The sequence below is a fragment of the Protopterus annectens genome, chromosome 1.part0, assembly GCF_019279795.1.
Source record: "Protopterus annectens isolate FY-2018-M chromosome 1.part0, PAN1.0, whole genome shotgun sequence".
In the NCBI taxonomy this organism is placed as follows: domain Eukaryota; kingdom Metazoa; phylum Chordata; order Ceratodontiformes; family Protopteridae; genus Protopterus; species Protopterus annectens.
In genome coordinates this window covers 1900783318-1900809338 of record NC_056725.1, presented here as the reverse complement: position 1 = coordinate 1900809338, position 26021 = coordinate 1900783318, and the positions used below count along the sequence as shown (strand labels likewise).

Below are 26021 nucleotides of genomic sequence, written 5' to 3'. Positions count from 1 at the left end.
ACTAAAGGGGTGGCGAAAGCCAAATAACTATGGGCTAGGCTTATAAATGCCCTTGGGCAGATAGCCTAGTACGAACCTATGAACCTATGAACCTATAATAGGCCCCTTGCACACATTTTCAGGGATTCCCTATTAAAAGACCAAAGACGCATTCTTTCGAATGCGTCTTGGTTGAACTCAAAAGCCTGAAACGGCAAAATATCGAAGTGGCTTTTATGCAAATTCTTTCCCTGGGAAAGAATTTGCTTGGCCGCTTCATTACTTTGCCATTTTTGGCACTGTAGTGCAGTCTTGGAGTTGGTATATTTAAGTAGGGGGGGTTGGGGGGCGAAGCCCCCCACTTAATGTAATGTTTAAAGTGTTTTATTTATTTATTTTATTATTTTTTTTTTTTTGGAACAGAGATTTTTTCCCTTGTTCAGTGATCTAATATAGACCCTTTTCAGGACCACACATACACACATGTGTTCTTTGATTTACGTTCCTGATTGTATTATTATATTCCTTGCATTTGTATAACACAGCACCAGTTGTTAAACTGTGTTTTAAATTTGTAGTTGTGAATATCCTTCAAGCAAGCAAAACATATTACCCAATTATGACAAAGCTACCCATTTCAGAACATTTCAACTATAAAAGGCCATTCAAACTTCTGTCATTACAATCCACCAACACCAGTCAATGTCCACAATTTCTGCAGAAGTAAAAGTCATGTGAATAATTCCACATTAAAGAGACCTGTAACTGATGAAGTGGTTGCTGCTAGCAAACAACTTTATATTTCCGTGTTTCCCCAACAAATTCAGTGCCTGCTGCCCTTGAAGAATAAATTGCCTGTGTTACATTACAAAAATGGTAAACTGGTAATATTACAATAGGGAATGGATGGCAAACCAACAACAGGTTCATTATTACTAGGCATCACTTCCAAAGGAAGACACACTCATGGTTGCAGCACCCCATTTCCAAAGGAAGACACACTCAGGACTGCAACACCCACTCCCCTCCCTTAAAGTACATCACAGTATTAGTAATCCATCAAATGTTGTGGGATTATAACCCACAGCCTTCTGCTTAAAAAACAGTATGATACTTGTTATGCTATGACCATTTGTTAACAAAACAGATGTGCATTGAAAACAGACTTAGCATGAGCGCCAGTAAATCTCTCTTCTCTTGAAGCTCACAATTCCTTGAAACTGCACTGATGCTTACAATTCCTTGCAAATGCACTGAAACTCAGTTCCTTGAAAATGCACCAAAACTCATTTTTCACTAGTTTGGTAGTTGGTGTTGAAGATTCAGGCTCATGTTTCCTGTAACCAAGGTACAGTGTTTGATCCAGAGGAAATTTACTAACCCGCATAGCTCTCAACTGTCCAGATTTTCACAGAATGTCCACATTTTTTGCTTCACATTTTTGGTCTGTTCCTCATAAAATTTGCGGTTTTCTCATAAATCTAAATAATGGCATACATTTGAGTTTCAGTCTTCATATTGTTCAGAAAATGTATGCTAATACAAATCCTTTTATTCTATCAATTTTCTAAATTTATAAGAACAGTATTTAAAATGTCCCTATTTTTGGGCTTTTGTTCCCACATTATTTTATGGTTTGTCCAAATCTGAGAGGTATGTTAATGCTAATGCTAGCTAATGCTAACACACACACACACACACACACACACACACACACACACACACATATGCACATGTACTTACACACACATATGTATGAATGTCTTGTATTTAAATTCCACACAGAATGGGGAAAGGAGTATGCAGCAGATGTGTGCATCCATCAATGCATGTAGGGATACACAGACAAAGGGCATTCCTAAAGAAGAATGCCCTTAAAAGATCCATCTCTGGGTTTAATTTAGGCTTTTTGCATTTAAAACAAAAAGCTTTTAAAGGACAAGGGGCATCCCTTTACTGTTTGCACCTGGGGTGGACCACACCCTCCACACCCACATAAGTACACCTCTGCCAAGATGACTACTGGCTAACCTAAAATAGGACCTGTTTAGCCTCCTACTAAAGTTATTCCATACCAGCCTACAAACTGACTATGTGCCCAATGAATGGAGGATAGAACAGGCATCCCCTCCACAAGGGTGGGGCATCAACTGACCCAGTTAGTTTTAGATCCACGGGTCTAATTAGCCTCATCTGTAAGGCAATGGTAAGGATCATGATGGAATTCATGAATAAGGATAGGAGTAACCTACAAACCCTTGACACACAGCAAGTATGGTTTTGTCAAGGGCAGAGCCTACCTATTCAACTTACAAAAGTTATTCTAGGTTGTCTCCCAAGTCAACAGTGAAATACAGGCTTGCTATTACTTTTAGTTATCAGTTAAACAACTAAATAAAGGGTATACACTTTTAGAGGCAGCAAAACTACATTTTGCATGTTAAAAACAGTACTTACTGGTAAACTAATGAATTCAGTGAAAGAAAGAGTAATTTTACATTTCCAATTATTTGTGACTATTTTTTCTTGCTTTAGCTAAAAGGGACCAAAGGTGAGGCACCTGTGTTCTAGGAACAGAAAACGGAACTGGAGCATTAAATAAGATTAATGAGTAAAAAATGATACAATTATCTGTCCACAAAGCTTGGACAATTTTTTTTAATTCATCCTTAAAAGCAGTTACTTTTTTACAGTCCAATATCATATGAAACCAGTCTGCATTAGAGACTTCATTACAGCTCCAACAATTAATTTTCCCATAGTTATATATTGAAGCCACTTCATGTGGAGTTAAAAAAGCTTTGTGAAGAAATTTCCACACATATATTTTCCATTAAAAAGAAGAAGTAGCTTTTCCCACAGATTTAAGAATTAAGCATTTATCTTAATCAGAAAAGGCCTTCTCATTAATCTTAGTTGAGTATTCCAAAATAATGAATCTGTGGAACCAAACTATTTGCTTATTATTTTATAAATTATGGATATATGTGATCTATTCTTATTTACGTTACTATTGATTCTGAAAAAAAAAACTCAAATATCTTTGGAAAATGTTTTGCTTGAAAATCCATGAAGATTTTGATTTTATCACTAACATATTTTTTACAAGATTGTATAGTCAACCAATTATTTTCTAAACAATGTCTTGCAAGATGATAATCTGTACTGTGATTTATTTCCAATTAAGAATTGATGCCAAAAGATTACATTCGCATCTCTAAGTCTACCATTTTGTTTATATTAAAAGTTCCCAAACAACCTGCAGTATTTGATATAGGGAACAATGGAAGCAATAAATCTTTAACTATATAATTAGAATTCATGAATATTTAAAAAATTATAAGAATATAATCAGTGAAGGGAGAGGAATGGTGTTGTTTTCTTTTCATTTAAACATAAGTCTTTCAAGATCAAGTAAAATGTATTAATTCCAAATATAGAGAAAGATTCTACAACATAGCTGCTATTATTTATAAATCTTTCATGAATGGATTTCCAAGTGGATTGGTAAGAGGGATTTAACCATAGAGATATAAATTGAGAATTATGGATTTGGCATGCAATTCAACATTTGCAAAACTTAATCCACCTTCTTGCCAACTTTTAACATACCAATGAAAGGATATTCTTGATTTACTGGAAAAACAGAGAAAATTAAGAACAATAGAATTTAATTTCTTAAAGATTTTTAGGAGCCAGAATAATTATTGATTGTAGATAGACAATTATTTTTGTAGGATTATAATTTTTATTAAAGTAAGTCTATCTTCCATTGTAAAAAAAAATGTTCCAATTAATTATTTTAGTAACAATATCTATTAAATTACTACAATTTACTGCTATTGAGTCTCTTACGGTAGATTTAATTGTAATTCCAAGATAATTAATTTGTGAATTGTCCAAGATAAAATTCTTATAATTTCTTAAATAATTATTAACTTTTTTATTAATAAGTAAAGTTTCTATTTTATCAGGGTTAAACATTAAACCTGATGCTTTTTCAAAGTAATTAATAGACTTAGTTCAGTTTTCTATTAAAGCTTCAGTATCACCCCTTGTTATTAAAATGTTATTGACAAATAACTGAATTTTACAGGAATAACTTTTTTCTATCAAGAATCCCTGAATTTTACCATTATATCTAATAAAGTTTGCAAAAAGGTTTAATTGCTAGAGCAAGTAATAGACGTGACAAGGGGCAACCCTATTTTGTACCTTTTAATATTTTGAAAGAGCTATAAAGAAAAGAGCCAATTTTAATAAAAGAGAATGAGTTACTATATAGATTAGTTATAAGATTTATAAAATCTAGGGAAAATTCATATTGTTTAAGTGCTTTGAACAAATAATTCCAACTAATAGAAACAAAAGCCTTATTTATATCTGGACTTATTATAATTAGTTTTTTTTTTTTGTTTTCATTAGCCAGATATATTAAAGTATTACGCCTAATTATGTTATCCTGAACCTTTCTATGTAGTATAAAACCAGTCTGATCATCATTTATTAATCCTGATATAATAAGGTTCAATCTTTTTGCAAAAATGTACATAAATATTTTATAATCAATATTTAATAATGAAATAGGATGGTAAGAAGAACATAAGTTAGAATCTTTATTTGGTTTCAAGATAGGACCAGGGTCTTTATTTGGTTTAAGATTATTAATTTGATCTTTTAACTCATTAAAAAGAACAAATTATCAATTTTGGACCTTTGTTCTTTGATTAATTTAAACCTTATATTGTCTTTCAAAAAGTGATTGGTTATGTTGTTAATTGATTTCTACATTTGTCTCTTTGTTATTAATTTCTTCATTATATTTCCTAAAGCATTCTAGTATGGCTTTTAAATCAATCACTTTTTTATTTTTATCAGCTTGTTTGGTACTTATTTATTAGTAATTATTTAAAAATTATTTATTTAATACGACTAGTAGTTATTTTTTTCTTAGCTCTAACAGCCAATCTGTATAAGCTTTTTTTGGTTTATTGAGTAAGTCTTTAATTTTTAATTTTTCCAGATTCATTGATATTATATAGTGAAATACTTCAAGATAATTCTGATTTAATATTTTCAACTTAGCATTTGCAATCTGTCATAAGGTTTTAAACTGGATTTCAATTTATCTATATTACCTTGTAAAGACTTCAACTCCTTACCCCACTCTCTTTTTTACATCTATACCGATTTTTAATTTTTCCATGTAGATAAGCTTTTAAAGAATCCCAGAGAATTACTCTAGGCTAATTTCTCATACATCCTAGAAGTGTTGCATAGCTTAAATATTTTTCAGAGTTCTGTAAAATGTCACTTATGAGCTAGAAAAGAAAATTACAATATTAATTTCTAATTCTTTGATCTTACTTTTAGACATATTGTCTGATAAAGGGATCCATTCATTCCAGACCTGGAAGATCCAAGATAAGCAGATGTGCTGGCAGCAGTATTAATTTTAATACATCTTCACTGCTGTCACATTCCTTGTACCCATAAGATACCATGGGACAGAGTAGCAATTTTATTTGGATATTCTGTGTTCTTTTGACAAGTAGGTGCATTACTTGTGTGCAATCTTTTAATTCATATGCTTAAAGCTGATGTTTTTGGGGGTTGATTACAAATACTAAGAAATTCATCTTGGTTCCTACCACAATGTCACAGGATGTCATGTGGTGTTCCTAAAACTCTGCCCCATCTCACTGATTTCACAGTACTACAACGGTCAGATTAATGGAAGCTGACTGTTTAGTACAAACGGTGAAGTAATGGCTGTTTGATTGTTCTTGTGGGTAGCTCTCAACTGAGACAGGGACAAATCACACTCAAGTGAGGGTACAAATTCAGAAATAATCAGAGACAAAGAGGGACACTTTTTAAAATGTTAGTACTATAAACCTGAGATGTTGACAGAATAAGAAAATAGGAGTTAATATACATTTTCTGTAGTAAACAAAGTCCAGACCTCTAATTATTCTCATTATTCACTGAAGTATAATTAACCACCTTTTTTCCAAAGGTCACCAATTTTATAAGGATTAATTGGGACTCAACTAAAATCTGAGTCAAAATCAGGGATATTTGAGAGGTTGCATGTGGATGAGCAAAACCTTGGGCAAGTGAACAGTTGTAAATATGTCAGCAATGACATCAGATGCCAGTTTCAGTTAATAAAGTCCTCTCACCACTAAAACTCTGACATAGGATATCACATCTACTGTCTCCTACTACCCACAAAGCACTGGCCAAGGATGCCCTTCTCCATAAACTAGAATATTGGCTTCCTGTACTCCCGCTATACTCTGCTTATAACAGTCAAAGCCTTGAAGTAACCGAAAATAATGTTGCAAGATTTGCCCTACTTGCTGACACCTGCATACACCACTGCAGCCTTTTAAATTACTTAAATTGGGTACCCCTTGCTGAAAGATCCACTTATCTTCAGTACATCTTAATACGCAAAGTTCTAAATGATGACCACTGCCGACCCTCTGAAAAAAGCTCCCAGTCAGCGAGCAGATCTACTCCTAAGGAATTCACAAGTGAACTTAATATCACTCAACTCTCCTAATTTAAAATAGCCATTGGTGAATGAGTTTCTTCATAAACAGAAGCAACTCTCCAGAACAAACTACTGTCTGAAACAAGGTGTCAAGATACTCTGCTTTAGGGATAATGGATAAGCACTTTAAAATTCTTAAAATTCGAATACTGCTTCAGGTCTGTCAACCGTTGTCCTTTTTCATTTAACTCTTCTTGCTCTGGTATTCTCTTTTTGCTTTCTAGGACTATTTCTATAATCTCTTATTTTTTTTTACTCACTTCCTTTTGAGGTTTGTTTTTCAATGAAATTCAATTTTAAACCTTTACGAAGCAATTTCTTACAGCCAGACTGTATGGCAATCTATTTTAACTGATAAAACATAAAGTAAACCTGCTACTTTATTAAAAATGATAAGAACTGTATAACATTCTGATTCATAAACATGTAAAATAGCTGAATATAAACTTTCTAAAGTTTTGTAACTATGCAAACCTAACAAGCTATAATATTTCAAATGTATAATTTAAGTTTATTTAGGTTCATAGGTTCATAGCTATATACTAGGCTAATGATCACCAAGGCCTTTATAAGACTAATCATGCAACACAACGCAGTTGTGTCCCAATGTAACATGGCCATCTATTTGTATGAGTATGTCAGTTAGGAGGTTGCTAAAGGTTTAGTGGAGGTGGGTATGTTAGTTAGGGAATATTTAATGTCGGCATTTGTCTTTCAGAGACATGGGGTCAGACCCGAGTTGAATTTTTGATTTTCCATCCAATGGTCAAGGTTACTTTTGAATAAGGTTGTGGATGGACTCTGCTTCACATGGATGGGGAGCCTATCCCAGAGCACGGGGATTCAGTGAGACACATCTGTCTTACTAGCATGTTCTATTTATGCTGTAAGCAAAGTTTAAATCCTTATAGCTACTGTGTCTGTTGCTGTTCATTTTATGAATGTGCAAAAGGTCCATCAGGACTGGATCTGAGGATGCCTTATATGCCAGGCATAGATCATCTCTCAGTAACCTGTAGGAGGCATAGGGTTTAAGGAAATCCATATAGGACAATGTGTTAATACCCTGGATTCTTTTGATAAACCTCTCTGGGCATGCCAGCTGTTGCATATGCCTTTTCTGGTACCTGCCGAAGGAGCAGTGTACTCAATGATGGGTCTGATAAGGGACGAATAAAGTGGTACTATAACTTTCTTGGTCCTGGATGCCATACCCTTACTTATAAGTTGGGCAACACAGAATGATTTTCTTACTACCTTGTTTATGTTTTGGCCAAAGGTTATATTGCTGCCTATATATATTCCCAGATCCATAATTACTGGGTCAGCTCTTAGGGGTGTCTTATCAAAGGAGTAATTAACCTGGGTGGACATTTTCCCAAAAGCCTCTGTAAAGCACTTTTTGGCATTGAGTTTTAATCCGTGACTTTGGCACCAGTCAATTGTCTGTGTTAGACCCTCTTGCAGGATGTCTGTATCATCAGGAATCTATGATAGCTCCCAATTTGTAGTTGTCTGTTAACCTGGTGAGCCAGAGGCCCTTGACATTAGCCTTGACCCCCAAGATATAGATGCCAAACAGGAGTGGGCCAAGCACTGAGCCATGAGGTACTCCACTGGTGACCAGTGTTTTGGTGGATATGGTCTCACCTGTACTGGCTTCTTGGGTCCTATCTTTGAGCCAGCTGGAAATCCAGTGAGTTATATAGGGATTTTTGCCTAGTTTGGTGAGTTTGTCAAAATACACGAATGGGGTATTGCATCTAATTCCTTCGCCAGATCTAGGTAAGTTGGTATGCACTGTTTTTCTCTCATCCGTTGCCATGGTGACCCTCTCAAAGAAATCTATCAGGTTAAGTAGGCATGACCTTCCTTTGACAAAAGCAAACTGTACTGGGTCCAGTGTCTATAGGCAGCCAATATCTTTGTTGATCATTTCCATGATAATTTATTCTATGGCTTTGCATATTAGATTAGTCAGACTAATGAGTCTGTAGTTTCTGGGGTCAGTTGATGGTCTACCCTCGTGAAGAAGAATAACCATTGTAGTCCCCCATTTATGTGGTACATAGCCTGTTAAGAGGCTGTGGTTGAAAAGAGACTTAAGTGGTCCTAAATGGTCAAGTTTCAAGCTATTTAGGAGACAACCCGGGATACTGTCTGGGCCCACTCAGGCTGTGTTTTTTGACCATACGAGCTCTGCCATGACTTATTTCCTGCTAATAGTTGGGATAGGGTTATATTAGTATGGATTTCACAGGGGGGTGGGTGAAGTTAGAGCTGAATTTGTCAGCCAGCAGATTCACTATGCCACTCAGATGGGTGAAGGTGGTACCATTAATCACCAGTTTAGCACACTGCTGTGTGTTATCTTTAAGGTTTTGGACATAGCTATAGAAGGCCTTGCAACAGTCATTAGCTTGAGAGGCTATTTTGACTTTGTAATTGGCCTTTATGCATTTAATTTGTCCTCTTAGTTTCCTGTTTAGTTTAATTAGTGAGCTGTTGTCATTATGAGAGTTGCTGTTTCTTATTTTGCTCATGATTTTTTCATTTTGTTATATACTCTGTTAAGGTTAGGATTCCACCAGTGTGGTTTGTTTTGAGTTAACTCCTGGTAGGTACAGCAACCTCTATGCAGCCATTTTATATGACAGGGTTTCTGTGAACAGTTCTGCATAGGTTGTTGTGAACTCAGGGTTTGGAGGTTCATTGAATTTTTACAAACTGTTGCCTGATATGATGTAGTTTGCTTTAGAATAGTTCCTAGCTGTTATGTGTTTTGCTGAGTTTTACAAGTCGATTTTTATTTTGAAGGGGACAACTTTGTGATCTGACCACCATTAAGGATGTAACACTGGGGGTTATTGTTCTCCCATATTGGCTAGTACTAAGTCCAGTATGTTTGAACCTCTGGTTGGCGTGTACACTACCTAGTCAAGGGAATTTGTGTTAATAAAGTCCAGGAAAAGTTATTCCTGCAAGATAGAGGCAGTGTATGTTACCCAGTCTGTAGAATGATAGTTGAAGTCTCCCATGAATCGGTATTAGGTTGGATGGTGAGTGCCTCCAGTAGCTCTAGGTACAATATATTGGATTCTTCAGGCACAGATGGTGACTTATAGCTTTCTGTGCTATGGTAAGGGACTTTATTTATGGTGATTTGCATGTGGGTGAACTCCAGGGCATCATCCTGTTTAATCAACATAGAGGTATACTTGTTGCTAATATACGTAGATCTAGACTCCTCCCCTGTCTGTCTGCCTGATGGTCTAAATGTGTGGAAGGCACTGAAGCCTTGCACTGCTGAAGTACTTTTTGTGGCTTTAAAGCATGTCTTGGTAATGGCACAGATGTCTATATTCTCCAGAGTAAGGAGACCATGTAGGGTGTGGAGTTTATTGTTAAGGCTCCTAGGATTATGTTCCTTTGGGTTTAATTTGCTATGTTGGTAGTTTTGTTAATTTGGCATTGCCTAAAAAAGGCTCTAAAGGCGTGAATAAAGTTTTAGCCAATATTCATAAACCCATGGGGGACAGGTGCAGACCATCCTTGGCAAAGCAATATGGTATGTTAGCCATGTCTTCTCATGCTGACAAATACTGAATCCTCCTGTTATGACACCAGAAACTAAACCAATTGTTAAAGTCAATCATTTTTTGCTCATACTATGGCATCATCCTTGGTAAAGGTAAAATGCTGCTCAATTCAGGGCACATAGCTATCTGAGGCACATAGACAGATCCATATCTCTCATCATATAGTTCAGTGAGGTATATCTTAGGTCATTTACACCCGTATGGGTGCCTGTGGTGCATTGACTTGAGTTCATGCCTAACCTGGTGGCTGATGGCTCCAGATAAGCAACTAACTGTTATCTTCTCCTGGTCCAGTCTGGTAAGTGGGCCATCTGTGTGTCATACAATGGAGACCCCTATGACAAGACTCCTGGGTAAAGTGTCTGTTTGCCTTATGGGCTTTGTCCTTAGGGGTCTATTGTGTATAGGCATAAGTGTAGTGTTTGGTGTTGTTGTGTGCTTTAGAGACTGTTGAGGATATGCATTGCAGTTTGCAGGCTTGAGATATCTTTGAGGTTTGGGAATATTGCTTTGTATTGCCTCAGAATATGATTGTCTATATGTGTGATGGGCACTGTGAGTGGTAGAACTAGTGTGTGTGCTCTTGACAGCCTTGTTTGTAAGCAAGAAGGAAATTGTTATTGTGTTAGTTTCTAAGTATCTAAATATTGCCTGTGAACGAGACACTTGCCACATTGCCTCAGGATGCCCATATCATCCAAGCTTGCTACAGAAACATTTGGAAATTGCACATCCATGTTGTCCAGACCTGTATTAGGGTAGGCTATTATGCTTTGAGGATTGGTTTATACAGAGGTCTCCTAAGGTGGTCTATAGTAGTTAAGGACTAGCGTTAAATAGTGCTAAGATGTGGTATTAGTGCTGTTAGACGCACAAGCTAGCTGTCCTAAGTTCAGCTCCACACAATGCCTAACAGTCCTAATATTAGTTGTATAAGTAAACTTTACTGTCCAAGCATTTGCATCTGTACTGGGCACTGCCAACCACTGCTGCACAATGAGCAACTCTGCATACAGATACCTAGTTTATCACAACAGAAAGGAAACAGAAATCTTACTCCTGAGTTCTGTGGCCAGTAAATGTCTACACTTTGAGCTCTTTTGGAATGCTTCCCAACTCAGAAAGACCAGGCAAACACTTTCTGCTACATGATGGTGATCTGGTCTTCTCAATGTAAAAACACAGTAAAAAGGCTCTTGGCTGGCACTGGATGCAGTGGAAACACTTCTTGATCACAAGTGAGGATACTAAGCTTTGTTGAGTTCTGTGGAATGAGCACAGAGCCAGATAGCTGCACATAACTTATAGCAACAGAAAATAACTGAAATCTAACTCCTGAGTCCTCTGACCAATAAACAACTACAGTTTGAGCTCTTCTGGGGTGTTTCCCAACTCAGAAAGACCAGAAAAACACCTTTTGTCACAGCATGGATTATCTGATCCTCTTAATTTAAAAACAAAGGGAAAAGGAACCCTCAAGTGTAATGCAACAACAAAACAACTTTTTTTCTGCCTAGATCACCCTACAGCAAGGTGAGTTTAATGCAGTTTAGAAGGAAACATTTAGATAAGACAGATGATTTTTTTTCCAAAAGTATTTTAAATGCTTTTTAAATTCAGTAAAACAGTGGTGATCAGCAGGAGCAGCCTTAGGTCAACTGGTGCCCTAGGTAAAAGGGCTCCACAGCGCCCCCACCACAACACCCAGTGCCCTCATCCTGGTCTACCTACACCAAATAAATACTGGGAAAGCGCCCCTGCTATAGTGGTGCCCTAGGCGGCCACCTAGTTGGCCTATGCCCAAGGCCAGCTATGCGATCAGTTAAATAATGAAGTGCAAGTGCAGTAAATCAAATACAATAACTTATCTTTGTCTGGGTGGCACTTGCTCTGTTTATTGCCTCTGTGCCTGGCTCACAGCTCAAAAGGGTCTCTGAACCAGTCTACTTACCCTATTACCAAAGAGTAAGTAAAACAAATAACCTTGTCTTGTAATTCAATAAATAGCAATTACTCTGTCATTACCATCTAACTACTGCCTGTAACTGTTCATGACCTTTCCAGCAGTAATCTGATATATCTTATTTCTTTTTTCAGAGCCTGGAGCTATGCAGGGTGATAGCTATGCACATGGAGTGTCTTCTGTCTGCCCGTGAGAAACGACTTATCCTGCCACCCAGTGAAATTACTCTGCTTTAAACAGCAAGGACAGATGTCTGTGTCTACTGCCTCCTATTGTGAAACTGCCTTGTGGATGCTTAGCAGAAAACTGGCAGAGCAACATCAAGCCTCCTAGGCTGAAAAACAGGCAGACATATGGCGAGCGTTTATATCTTCTGTAAAGACAGTTGCAATGTACTGAAAGTAGCACCTTTGAGGCGGTGAAAAGATACAGTGTAAACTTTTTTTGCTATATGGAAAATGTTCTGAACACTTAACAGGTACAATCCACTGCCTTACTTTTTTTATTAAATCACAGTATGTTTTGGTGTATGTCTATGCATGTATGTACAGTATGTGTGTGTGTGTGTGTGTGTGTGTGTGTGTGTGTGTGTGTGTGTGTGTGTGTGTGTGTGTGTGTGTGTGTGTGTGTGTGTGTGTGTGTGCGCGTGCGTGCGTGTGCGTGCGTGTGTGTGTGTGTGTGTGTGTGTGTGTGTGGATGTGGGTGTATGTTGGTGTGTGCATATACACATATCACCCACACACATAAGTAGAGACTCACACGTATACATATTTGTTTGCATTTTGCATACAAACAACATATACACACACATATATACATGTAAATTAAAAAAATATTCTGATGTGCTTGAGAAGTTGACTAGAACATACAATGAACAGATGTGCAATATTTTGATTTGGACTGAATATGTTTATAAAGGCTACCAAAATGGTGGCAGTCAAAACACTGTTGCATATATCTTTTTTTATTGACTGAATGATTTTTGTCTTAAGTCAGTAATAAATAAATATTTTTATATGTGTTATTCATGCACAAGATAATTTGTATCATCTGTAGAGTCACATATTTACGTTTTGTACCATTTCCAAAGCAACATTCCATTTGTTCCATTTTTGTTACATAGAACATAAAATAAACTTTAAAATGAATTTATTTTGTTCCACATTTATTTCTGCAACACAGGAGAGGCTAAAAGTACAACAATTACAGAAAACAATTGCATGTATTGTATGAGTGAGGTGCCATGCTATTGATAATATTCCAGCTTACTGATCCGTGAACCAAATAACAGTGGTGGGAGTAGAGAACCAGTGAGAATGAAATGAGTGCAAAAAAAGAATCTGAAATGCCATTTGTGTAAAAGGTTTAAAGTTAGGGTTTCTTAGGATGCAATGCTCATTTACACATCCTAGATGGAGGGGGTTTGCCTCTATGCCCCTTAACTAAATAGACAACTATTAGGACACTGCACCTTGGGTGAACAATGATTCCTTCCCTCAAGTAACTCAACCTTATTTGAAAAAGTCATTTCTGATTAAGTGTGCACTTCTTAGATTTGCTTTTGATTCACTGCCCTATCCTATACTGGTGATGAAACGTGCTGCTAGCAGCCGACAAAGACTGTGCCAGTTAGACAGTCATTCTGTGTTAGAACCTGTGTTATCATTACACACAGAAATACTCACATGTAAATCAGCGTTTTTGATGGTCTGCAATAAACATACTTCAGAAGATTGGTATGAAGAAAGCAAGGGGTAATTGAGAGGGAGTAGGGAAAAATAGTCCAGTACCATTAACAAAGCACTATACAAACTGATTTATCAGAACACATTTTGGTCAACAACAGACCAATAAGACAAATTACCATAAGTGAGGAATATTTAAATAAAATAGTGCCCACAGTTTTAACAAACATTTCACAACAACAGACCAATAAGACAAATTACCATAAGTGAGGAATATTTAAATAAAATAGTGCCCACAGTTTTAACAAACATTTCACAACAACAGACCAATAAGACAAATTACCATGATAAGAAAAGAATCTTTAATAAAAAAGCATCCTCAGTTTTAAAGCTAGATAGTAAAAGAACAGGGGTGGGATTCAGAAAACACACTCACCAACTTGACATCAGCTTATGACATGGTGCATGGTTTATGGGTAATCATACTCTGCAATTCAGAAATGCACATCTAAATGGATCGTGAATAATTCATGGAGAAATTTGGTATTTTGTGCTAAGCTGCATGGTGGTTTACTGAAGCCTTCCTTTGTTGAGTAAGCCTTTGCCCCTAGCAGGCTGATGTTGCTGTGATGTCAAGATGGAATACAGCCAAAAATCAGCTCACAATTCCACCAGCTGAAGTGTTTTAATAAAACAAAATACGAACAAAAACATTACAATCTATATATGCTTATAGCAGCTGTTGCAACTATGAACATACTTCTCACCTGTCCAGATTTTCACAGAATGTCCAGATTTTTGCCCCATATTTTTGGTCTGTTTCTCATAAAATTGTGGTTTTCTGGCAAATCACTTGCAAATCATTGAGGACTGAAGTCAGAAAATAATTGCAGACATTTGAGTTGCATACTTCATATCCTTTAGAAAATGCATGATAATGCAGAACCTGTGATTATATCAACTGTCTAAGTTTGTAAGACAATATTTAGAAAGTGTCCCTATTTTGGGCATTTGTCCTCCCGTTATTTGGGGCTTTGTTCAGATTTCTTGCTCTAAGAGATTGAGAGTTAAGACTGCAAATCATGTTTTCCATGTATTGTTAGCACTAAATGAGTCTATGCTTCACTGAAAATCTGTATGTGATGCTTAACCATAGCTGACATTCAGTGCTGCAGATCTGTGGCATATGCATATATTATTTAAGTAGTGGTTAGGTTGAAACCAGAGTTAAATACAAGTAGCTCGTGCTGATCTGGAAGGTGTTTCTCCTAAGCCAAAACAGTTTATTTATTTAAGTTTTTGTACAATTGCTAAAAATATTGCTTTTCACTTAATCCTGTGTAACCCTTGTGGATAAGAGTATGGTTTTCTGAATTTCATCCAGTAGATTTCAGCATTGTCATTTGATTGAAGAGTTGTATCCAAGCAATCCATTTAATGGTGCTAGGGTTTGATGGTTTGTATGGTTCCATTTGTCAAATATTATTTAAGAATTGTATACAAATCTAATGTAGTAAAAGATGTAGGTATTTAATTGTTAACTTTTTTACATTAGTTTTTTTGGGGAATTTGACAAACTTAGCATGCAAAACAAGTTTTTATTAGTTTCAGCGTTACTGCTGAAATACACTAATGAAGAAAAACACATCTGCAGAAATGTGAATAAGTCAGAATTAGGGAGCCACTAGATTTATTTTAAAAATATGAAGCCAGAGAGACACAGTAGACGTATCACCACTGTTTTAGTCTCCCATTTTTCACCCAATGTCTGTGTCCACATCTAAAGAGAAACATACAAAGGCACCCAGAGTTAAAATTGTAATATGCGAATACTGTCATTATTCCAGAAATACTCTTTTATTCTGACTGCAGAATATCTTACTGAGGGAGTATATGTTTCAAATACAGCAGTGTTTCCAACATTCAAAGCTAGTCATATGAAAGGGTTATTGCCATCTCTGACAGTCCTTTGATTCTAAGATGATGGTGATGACAGTTCATCGCGATGTCCTCAGATGAGTCAAAAATCCAATACTGGGCCCACAGAACTAACAACAGAAAGTGCAGACATTTTTTTGTTGGAGAAATGCCCGCTGGCCGAGGGTTTATTTTCTGTTTTACAAACAAGGTATTTCCTTTCAAAGTCATACATCAGTTGATGGAGGTTGTAGAGCCATTGAGACTGTTTATTGGCCAGTAGATCCCAACTCATGATGCCTATAGTCACTTTCTTGAAGTACACCTTTAGTTTGCCTTTGGCAGATTTCATCTGATCACCAGAGTATCACTACACATAACTGAGTGTACGGTACAGCCTGTGCTTAGAGATTCCTGTATCTCAGCTCAGCGTCCAGCCCACTACAACTGCCATTTCATTATCATTGCCTCAATCATGGTGACATCAGCCTCAAAGAGAGAATTGATCATAGTGCAGTAGTCTACCCAAATGACTCAAAGGACATTTTGGAAGCATCATTGGTGGTACCTTCTCACAACTCTTAAAATCTTGTTGGTAAGTCACCCAGGTTTCATATCCATACAGAAGGGTATGAATGATAACTTTACCATCAATCTGGATCTTAGTGTCCTTCCATATATATAAGATACCCAGAAGCAGTTTCACAAAGGATAGATTAATAGACTGGATAGTGTGCTGGGTTTGTTTCACTGTCTTCATTCAGTGGCATGGAGAGGCAACTGTCAAGGAATGGAAGGTGCACAAATCATACTGATGGAGTCTCTCCATCTTTTTTAGGTCAGGTGTCAGTCTTAGACTTCAGTAAGAGACTAGAAATGCAGCTAGTGAGGTTGGTAGGTCACACTTAGTATATGCAAGAATAGCATGGCCATCAGCTTACTGAAGATCAATAACAGATGCCCTGGCTACTGACATTTGTTCTACATTCTGTTATTTCCAGAGAGAGAGTCCTTTTTGGTGCGGATGAGGATTACTGCCAGGAGAATAGAAAGTGCATATATAGTAATGATGCACCCTTACGTCACCAGTTCAGGCATTAAATGGACATGTTTTTATAACAATTATTCTGAATACCAGCAGTCATCTAAACATGCAGAAGTCTTGAGTTTTTAATTAATTTTGTAGGTCAACTATATCTAACCAGCACCTTCCACAAGACTTCAGGACTGATGGAATCAAATGCCTTTATCCGGTCAGGAAGGGGAAAACCATTTTCAACTAAAATATACCTAAATTACATTTATCTTGGAATTACTGCATATCATTTACACAAACACCATGAGTTTTCATCAAAAGCTTCTTCATAAAACTCGTACTGTCATGCTATACGAAAACCTATTGATCACAAAAGTGCTTTTCTTCGCAGTACATAACATCAAAGACTTAATACCATCTCAACAAGAACATTTTTTAAGATTTTTTCATCTTATATCAGTGTTTTAGAACACTATACTATTGTTCTGAAAACTGATGCAATGTCCATATGCCGCTGGCCATATTGTTTTTCTTACAACTTCTTTCATACCTACAGCACTGATCCATAAGATTTCCTTACTTTATTTTTCCTATTTCTCTTTCAATTGCACTGAAAATTATTGGGTATCTTATGTGTACAAATATTTTCTCTTTATTTAATGTTTGGGAGGTTTTCTTCCCACGTCCTTTTTGATAATAGATTTTGCCCAGAAAGGCTAATCTCTGCTGGTCCTCAGAGAAAGAAGAGCTAGCTTCTTTAGTCTCTGTTTATAGCCATCACTTTTATCCCCTTCATGCATATCGATGCCAATGACAGGTTGACCATTGCTGAGTCTGAGTCAGAGGATCATGTGATTTTACTTATATCCAATGGAAGCCCTTTAAGCTGGCTGATCATCTTGCTTTCACAATGAAGCAGATATGATGCAGATATCTTCCTTCTGTAACCTTCCCTTTTCAGAAGAATGTGAAGCATTTCCCATCTGTGTTCAGCTGTCCTTCATATTTGTGACTTCCTGAACATTCCCTGGCAATTATACTGGTAACTCTGTCTAGTCATTCACTATACTGACTCCATTTATCTGCAGCAAAAATTGTGTGTTAATTATCATCAGTTTCTTGTTCTGGTAAAAAAGACAAGAGTTAGCTTGCTGGATGCAGCTGTTCAGCCAAGAAAAAGCTCAGACGGTTTAGATTTAGAGCACATTTCTACTTGCCTCATATGAGATAAGGAAAGATGATCCAAACCAGGGCTGTGTAATCAAGGTAGTAGCTGCTAAACTGTGCATGTATCTCATTCAGTGTGCTACAAACCAGTGCCACCTAAACACAGGCTCAAAGCTATATGGGGAATGTAACCTGTTGCCATAATACTTGAATGTCTGCAACATCAACAGAATGGTTTGGAGGTACAAGGATATCTCACAGAGGATGCCACTACTCTAGAGCAAACTCACCATCTGCATAAACCAAAGCTCATCACTGTACATATTCATGTGCAGCTCGAATCTGCGGATGAGAAACAGAAACTTTACCCCAGAACTGCCCCCTGTACTACTGATGGACAGAGGCAGCTCCTAAATGCTTTATCTTATGCATGGGTCCCCTCAAATTATCTATGGTATGATCCCAGTTATTAATTATTGACTGTGGGATGGATAAGATCATTCTAACAGCAAATAGAATAGCTTTCTTTAAGCACCAAAAGGGAAACTGGCTAGGCTTAAAATGTAAAACAAATCACCGTCAGATCCACTCATATTCTTTATTTTCTAGATAATTGTTTAAGTCCCCACCCCTCACATCTTTATATACATTCTCTAGGACTCTAAACGTAAAGGTGTGGTCTATTCCTTTATCTAAAATGTGCTTACAGAATGCATTCTTGTCATTTTTCCTTCTAATGTTGGATTTGTGTTCTATTAGGCGGACTTTTAACCTCCTTGTCGTTTTCCCTACATAAAATTATCTGCACTTTTTACAGGTGGCCAAATAGACCACATTAACACTATTGCAAGTTGCTACACAGGAAAAATTAAACTTCCGACCAGAAGTGGGATGTATAAATTCTTCACTATTCAGTTTTTCTATATCTACACAACAGCTACATGCCATACAAGTATAAGTCCCATATTTCTGCCCTATTTTATTTTTAACTAAACTTTTAAAATCCTTATAACAGAGTTTTCTCTTCAAACTTTTTAGATTCTTATATGAAAAATGGTTTAGAATATATTACATTATGTAGTAAATGGCAAAGCTAAGAAAATTACCCAATTTTTTTCTATTATTTTATGTAGTTCTTTCATTCTTAAATTATACGTAGTAGCATATCTAATCTTATTGTTTTCTAAAACTCTTTCTACTGTCTGTTTTCCTCGGCAAAAAAATTGGACTTGCATCCTCACTTCTGGCTATCTTTACCCTTTCATCCACTTCCATGACATCTTTATAGTTATATCCACCACTGACAAACTCTTCTATCATGTTATTCAACTGATGTTCAAACATAGTCTCATCAGTATTCATCTCACTTACTCTATATATCTGGGTCTTTATTACTCCTCTAAAGACGTGGGGAGGGTGCATACTTTGCTGGTGCAGGTATCTATTAGCCTGTGATATTTTCCTTCCTTTTCAATAACACATCTAAAAATACTATACTGTCAATAGAACGATTCATCTTAAAAACAAGAATTTTGTAGTATTGTTTAGATAGGTCACATATTCTAACAATTCATCCATGCTTCCATTCCATATAAAAAAACAATCATCTACAAATCTTGAGTAAAATTCAGTCTTCTTATTTAAACCATTTGCATCAATACTTATATACTTTTTCTCCCACTGATGAAGCACAAGGTTAGCATAGGTACTGGCCACGGGAGTACCCACGGCCACACCTGTTTGCTGCAAGAACAATTCCTCCTCAAAATAAAAAAACATTTTTTGTCAACACTGTTTGTAGCATTGAACAAATTTTTTCCACATCTATTGCCATCATATCTGTCTCTGCAGTTAAAAATTCACGTATGGCTGAAATGCCATACGCACTCGGTATGACGGTAAACAATTAAGTTATATCTAATGTTACAAACATATAGTGCAAATCTTTCACTTCTCTATTATCATGCCATGCTTTCAATTTTAACAAAAAGTCAGTAGTATCCTTAATTACTCCAGGACATAATTGTAAAAACTGTGAGAGACTCTTTTGCAAATATACTGACAAAGGTTCTGTGATCCAGCCTCTGCCTGAGACTATAGGTCTCATCGGAGGCTTATCAATAGATTTATGCACCTTTGGTATTCCATAAATTCGGGGTATACGTGGACATGGTACAGATAAAAACTTTAAACAGTTCTAAATCAATGTCACTACTTAATTGCATGTCATAAATTATCATATTTATATCAAAATTATTTTCCTAACACCATTGTCAGTATATTTGCAAGCCATATTGCTCAGACACAGCTCCACGTGGTCCTGTTGAGTCTTCCTGGCTACAGAGAACTGAAAAAAAGTGACTGCTTTCCTGATTAAGTATCCTGCTGTTTTTTTATATTTGTTTTACCTTCTACTGCTTACCTAGAGCAAGCTTTAACTGTTTTCATAGTTATTTACTGCATTTTTTATTATCTGCACTTAAAAGTACATTTTAGTCGAAATTAGTCTAATTCAAGTTGAAAAGTGTTTGTTTGCTGTTTAATTTAATTGTTTGGCTGCCCACTAAAGTGTGCTAGCCTGTACTACTGACTTATTGCCTTTTCTGCATTTAGCACGGAGTTGCCACTAGAGCACCATCGGGCAGCGGCGGTTAAACAAGGTTAAACTATTTCTGGCTCCGTAAAGTCTGCTCTTCATTTTTCCCTTAGAACTGCTCTACTTGTAATCTAAACAGTCTATTCTCTATCTGTAAAGCTCAGCACTTGTTCCTAAAGCATTTTTAGTCAGGTAAAGCACTTCTATATTATACAAAGTACTTCACTAGCTTAAAACCCCCTTGAGTACCCACTTCCCTATAGGTCCTTTCTGACTCAGTTACACAGCAAACTTTTTCATTTCTTCTAGCATGTCAAAGGGTCAGTTGCTAGCGTCCTCTCCTGCTCAGCTGGTGTATCTGGGAATATTGAGGCAATGTTACAATTGCCTCATGTACACAGACAACCCTCTCCTCCTCCCACAAAACACAAATACATGCAAGAGATGCAACTATATAGCCAAACTGGAGGCTGAGCTCGCTCAACTTAGGACTGGCAAAACCATACAGGAGGAGAAGGTAACCACACACACCATAAACCCAGTCTCACATAGAACTATCACAACTACAAATCAAACACATAAACACACAAAGACATACTCGGAGGCACTGATCAAAAATCTACCAAAACAGCAGAGGCCTCCAAAGCAGACACCCAGACAACTGCCACCTCATGACATAACACAAGCAACACATAGATCACAAAGTCAGTGTGCAAATCAGTCACAGCCCTTAAGGCCAAACACAATGCCAGACACACTTGTCATAGGTGACTCCATAGTCAGACACACTGACGTCCCACTCACCAAACTGAACAAGGAGAGGGTCACAGTAAGCTGCCTGTCGGGCGCTAGAATCTGCCACATAACACAAGCACTCAGGTCACTCTACAGCAAGTACAAGTATGACTCAGTCATTGTCCATGCCGGTGTGAATGACCTGAGACGTACCTCCCTGGACTACATGAAAAGAAACATAAAGGAGCTCTCAGATTATGTAGCCCAGGCTGGTATGACCCTGACCCTGAGCAGTATCCTACCTTCACCAAGAATGATGCCACAATACAGAGACAAAATGATCAGTTTTAATAAATGGCTTAATTTCTGGTGTCATTCTAAGGGGATCCAATGTCTGTCTGCCTGGAATGACATGCTTGACAAGCCACGCTGCTTCGCAAGGGACGGCTTGCACCTGTCACCCCTGGGTTTCCGGATATTGGCAAAGGCTCTTGCCACCCACATAGTGCCTTTTTTAGACAAGGCTCAAATTCTAAACCCACCGCCCTAGAAAACAATAATGGAAAAAAACTAAGGGTAATGCTGCTCAATGCCAGAAGTCTAAATCTCAAGATGCATGCCCTCGAAGCCCTCCTCAGTATGAAGAACATCGATGTCTGTGCTGTGACTGAAACCTGGTTCAAGGCTCCTGAGAGCACCCCGGCACTATCAGGTTTTACCTCATATCATGCTTTCCGGCCCCAAAACCTGGACTGTACCACAAAAGGAGGGGGTGTATCCATATTCATCAAGGATACCCACACCTCCAGGCTGGTGGCAACTCACGAAGCATCAGAGACCATTCAGGTGCAATTAACCATAGGCAAAACTGCTCTACAGTTTGTAGCGTGTTACAGGCCACCCTCTCAAACTCAGGAACCCCACACAGCCTTCCTGAAGACACTGGAGAGTATAAATGTCTCTCCAAACACCATCATATTGGGTGACTTCAACTACCCAAACATAGACTGGGAACATTACTCAAGCCCCAATACCCTAGCCCAAAGGTTCCTGGAGTTCATAAACTCAAATGCTATGGAACAACTTGTCACCATTCCCACAAGAGGTGAAAATATACTAGACCTGATCATCACAAACATGGGGACAAAATGCTCCACACCGAAGTATATCCCTCATTGGTGAGATCAGACCATAAACTAATCTCACTGGAGATCCACATCCCGCCCCACCCCCAACAAAAGACCACAGTGAAGAACTTCTCAAAAGCCAACTTCACACTTCTTAAGACTGGTGTGGTATCCTTCAAGGCCCCTGAGCCATTGGAAACCACAACCCACGCTGCTGAATCCCTTACAAATGCTTTCTACGAGCACCTCCAGGATTGCATGGATCAAGCAATCCCAAATAAAATCAAGACCCTTTCCACCAAAGGCAAGCGCCCGATCTGGTAGACCCCAGCCATAAACAAACTTTACAACAAGAGGAGAAAGCTACTACAAGATAGAGCAAAATCCCTAAAAGGGAAGACATCTCTGATCAATACTAGTAAAAAACTACGATCACTCATAAAATCATCCAAGGCCAGCTTTGAGAGAAAAATCGCCAAGGACTCAAAAGACAATCATAAGGCCTTCTTTAGCTATGTTTGAAATCTGGGTGGAAACTCCCAGATATGCTCAGAATTAGTCCAAAATGATACAAAAATCACTGAACCCACAGACATTGCAAACATACTGCAGACAGGTTCAGTGAAAATTTCTCCCCCCCCCCCCAAAAGGAGAAATATCTATCCCAGCAGAGTGTAGCCTCCCAATCATCTCAAATGCCCAGGTGAGAGCTGCTCTCTAAAGCTAAAAACACAGCATCAATGGGACCGGATGGTGTCCCCGGCTGTGTGCTACACAAACTCAATGAGGAACTAAACCCACACATAAGGCTGCTGTTTAATCTTAGCCTTACCACAGGATACGTACCCAAAGAGTGGCGTACGGCAACTGTGGTACCACTCCACAAAGGCAGTGCTTCTACGGACCCTGGTAATTACCGCCCCATAAGCTTAACAAGCCTGGTCTGCAAAGCTATGGAGAGGATCATAATGGAACTCATAAATAAAGACATAGGGGACCTACAGACATTGGATCCTACCCAATTCGGCTTTGTCAAGGGCAGATCATGCCTCTTGAACTTGGTCGACTTTTTTGAAACAGTCACCAAGGCCATTGATGAGGGTAAGGCAGTTCACACAGCCTACCTTGACCTTGCAAAAGCTTTCGACACAATACCCCACTCGGGTATCATAGAAAAGCTCACCAGCTTAAATGTAAACCCATATGTCACAAGATGGGTTGCAAACTGGCTCAAGGACAGAACCCACAGGGTTAGAGTTGCTGGTGCCATGTCAGACTCCAAGCCGGTCACAAGCGGTGTCCCACAGGGCTCATTCCTGGGCCCCCTCTTGTTCAGCATCTACTTTTCAGAAGTGCAGGCAAACATAGGAGGATTGTGGCTGACAAAGTTTGCAGATGACTGCAAACTGGGCCATAGTTGAAAATCCATCAGACACAGATATCCTTCAGAGAGGTCTCATAGAAACGGATAACTGGTGCCAGAGCCATGGCCTTAAGCTAAACGCCAAAACATGTATAGTCATACCCTTTGGTAAAAACAAGGTAACCCCAAGTTACCACATAGGTGGCAATCCATTAAGCACAGAAGAGGTTATCAGGGACCTGGGGACCCAAGTTGACAGTAACCTTTCTTTTGACACTCACATTGCCAAAGTGGTTAGGAGGACCTTCTACATTGCCCACCTGATTATGAAGGGATTCACATCCAGATCAAGGGAGGTCATTGTTCCCCTGTACTCTTCACTTATCAGACCAATGATTGAGTACAATGCCCCATTCGGAATGTATCTTACCCGACACCTGCAGCAATTGGAAAGACCCCAAAAGTTCCTCACCAAAAGGATAAAGGCTCAAAAATATGCCATATGCTGCCCGACTGAAGAAACTCCAGCTCTATTCAGTCGCATACTGTCTGCTCAGAGGTGACCTGTGCCTGACATACAAGGCCATGTCCAACCCGGAATTAATGGACATGCTCCACCTCAAAAAATCCAAATCCACCAGAGCCACAAGAGCAAGAGACTTAAACCTCAACACGGATATAAATAGGACGTGCTGGAGGGACAGATTCATCACCCAGAGACTCCCTATGCTGTGGAACAGAATCCCGGTCCATGTGAGACAGAGCACCTCGCTGGCTCTGTTCAAGAGGAATCTTGACCAGTGGATGGGAGATCGTAGGTTTACCCCGGGGATCATCTCTGTATCACTGTTGGACAGAGGCACGGCAAACTAATGGGTATAGTATTCTTCAACCTAAGGGGTGGTGAAAGCCACACAACTCTGGCTAGGCTTATAAATGCCCTAGGGCAGATAGCCTAGTATGAAACTATGAACCTATGAACCTATTAGGCATCACTTTTTTAAAAGTATTTACATCATTCAAAAAAGCATACATTGAGTCCACATATTCTTCCCATTTCATTAGAACCACCACTCCCCCCTTATCAGCCTGCTTTATAATTATATTCTCATTCCTTTCAAGTTCCTTCATGGCCTCATATTCTTCATATGTTAAATTATACCTTTTTTGTTTTAGTTTCAATTCATATAAACACCTAATTTCTCTTTCGCAAATATGAAAAGCAGAAACCACAGGATTACTAATAGGTACAAAAACACTTCTTTTCTTACATCGCAAATTCATAGGTTCATCATTATTTTTAAATAGCAGCTTCAAGTTAAGGTTTCTAGCAAAGATTTATAAGTCAGTCAGTGCACTAAGTCGTCGCTAGTGCTAGGTATAAATTTAAGCCCCTTTTTCAATAATGAAATATAGGGTTCAGTTAGTACAAAGTCTGTCAAATTTAGAATACCTTCATGCATTTTTGCTGTCATCAGGCTGGTTTCTTTACCTGCCGAACTGGACTTTCCCCCTTCTGCTTATGTCCGTTTGGGGATTGTTTCTGCAGCATACAACCTTTCATCAAGCCTTTATCCAAAACGTTAACCTTTTCAGGCAAGTTCAAATGGAATCACATTTGCGATCCAGATTGAGCAAAACGTAAAGTACTTTGTTCATTTATGGATTTATTGCTCAACGATGAAGTACTTATGCATTCCGTTGTCTCTATAACCGCCATCTGGTTTGAACATACTTGCATAGAGGCAGTAGGAGTAGAACTTGCCTCTTCATCAACTGACAAATGAAGCAATTGAGTTGCTACCTTCTGGCTTGTGGGCATGACTATGCTTCCTTCCTGGAAGCTGTCAAGCTGGTCCAGCTGGCCTTTCCATTCTAAAATAACTTTTTTTTTGCCTTTCATTTCTCGGCCATGAAAAGATATGACCTTGTTTAAAGTCATTTATATCATGCAAAAGTTTATGTTTCTTTCCAGCCTCCAGGCGATCATCAAGCATTTTCAGCCTATCTAACATTTTCTGGTATATCTTTGCCATATCCAAAAAACTAGGTAATTGCACCAACTCATCTTCAAGCTGCATTACCTAATTTTTTAGAGTATTTTCAATATCCATGAAATAGACATTCATTAAAGTCATATAATTGAAACTAAGTTTAAGATTAAGCTGTTGCCAACGTTTTAATAATTCAGGATAAACGTTGGCATAAGAAGGCATTTTAAGGACATGAAGTCCTCGAGGTACTACCCCCAGTTCTAAATAAGCTGAAAAGCTAAGTCTTTGCCATTGAAAG

General features: G+C 38.0%; 1 protein-coding gene across 1 annotated transcript in view; it reads left to right on the top strand.

Moving 5' to 3' along the window:
* Positions 1-12678, top strand: part of MYO15A (myosin XVA) — a 1299796-nt gene extending 1287118 nt beyond the window's left edge. The window contains exon 65 of the mRNA XM_044070057.1: positions 12238-12678. Coding sequence (XP_043925992.1) covers positions 12238-12339 — 102 coding nt within the window. The 3' untranslated portion in view covers positions 12340-12678. The remainder of the gene's footprint in view (positions 1-12237) is intronic.
* Positions 12679-26021: the final 13343 nt, after the last annotated feature.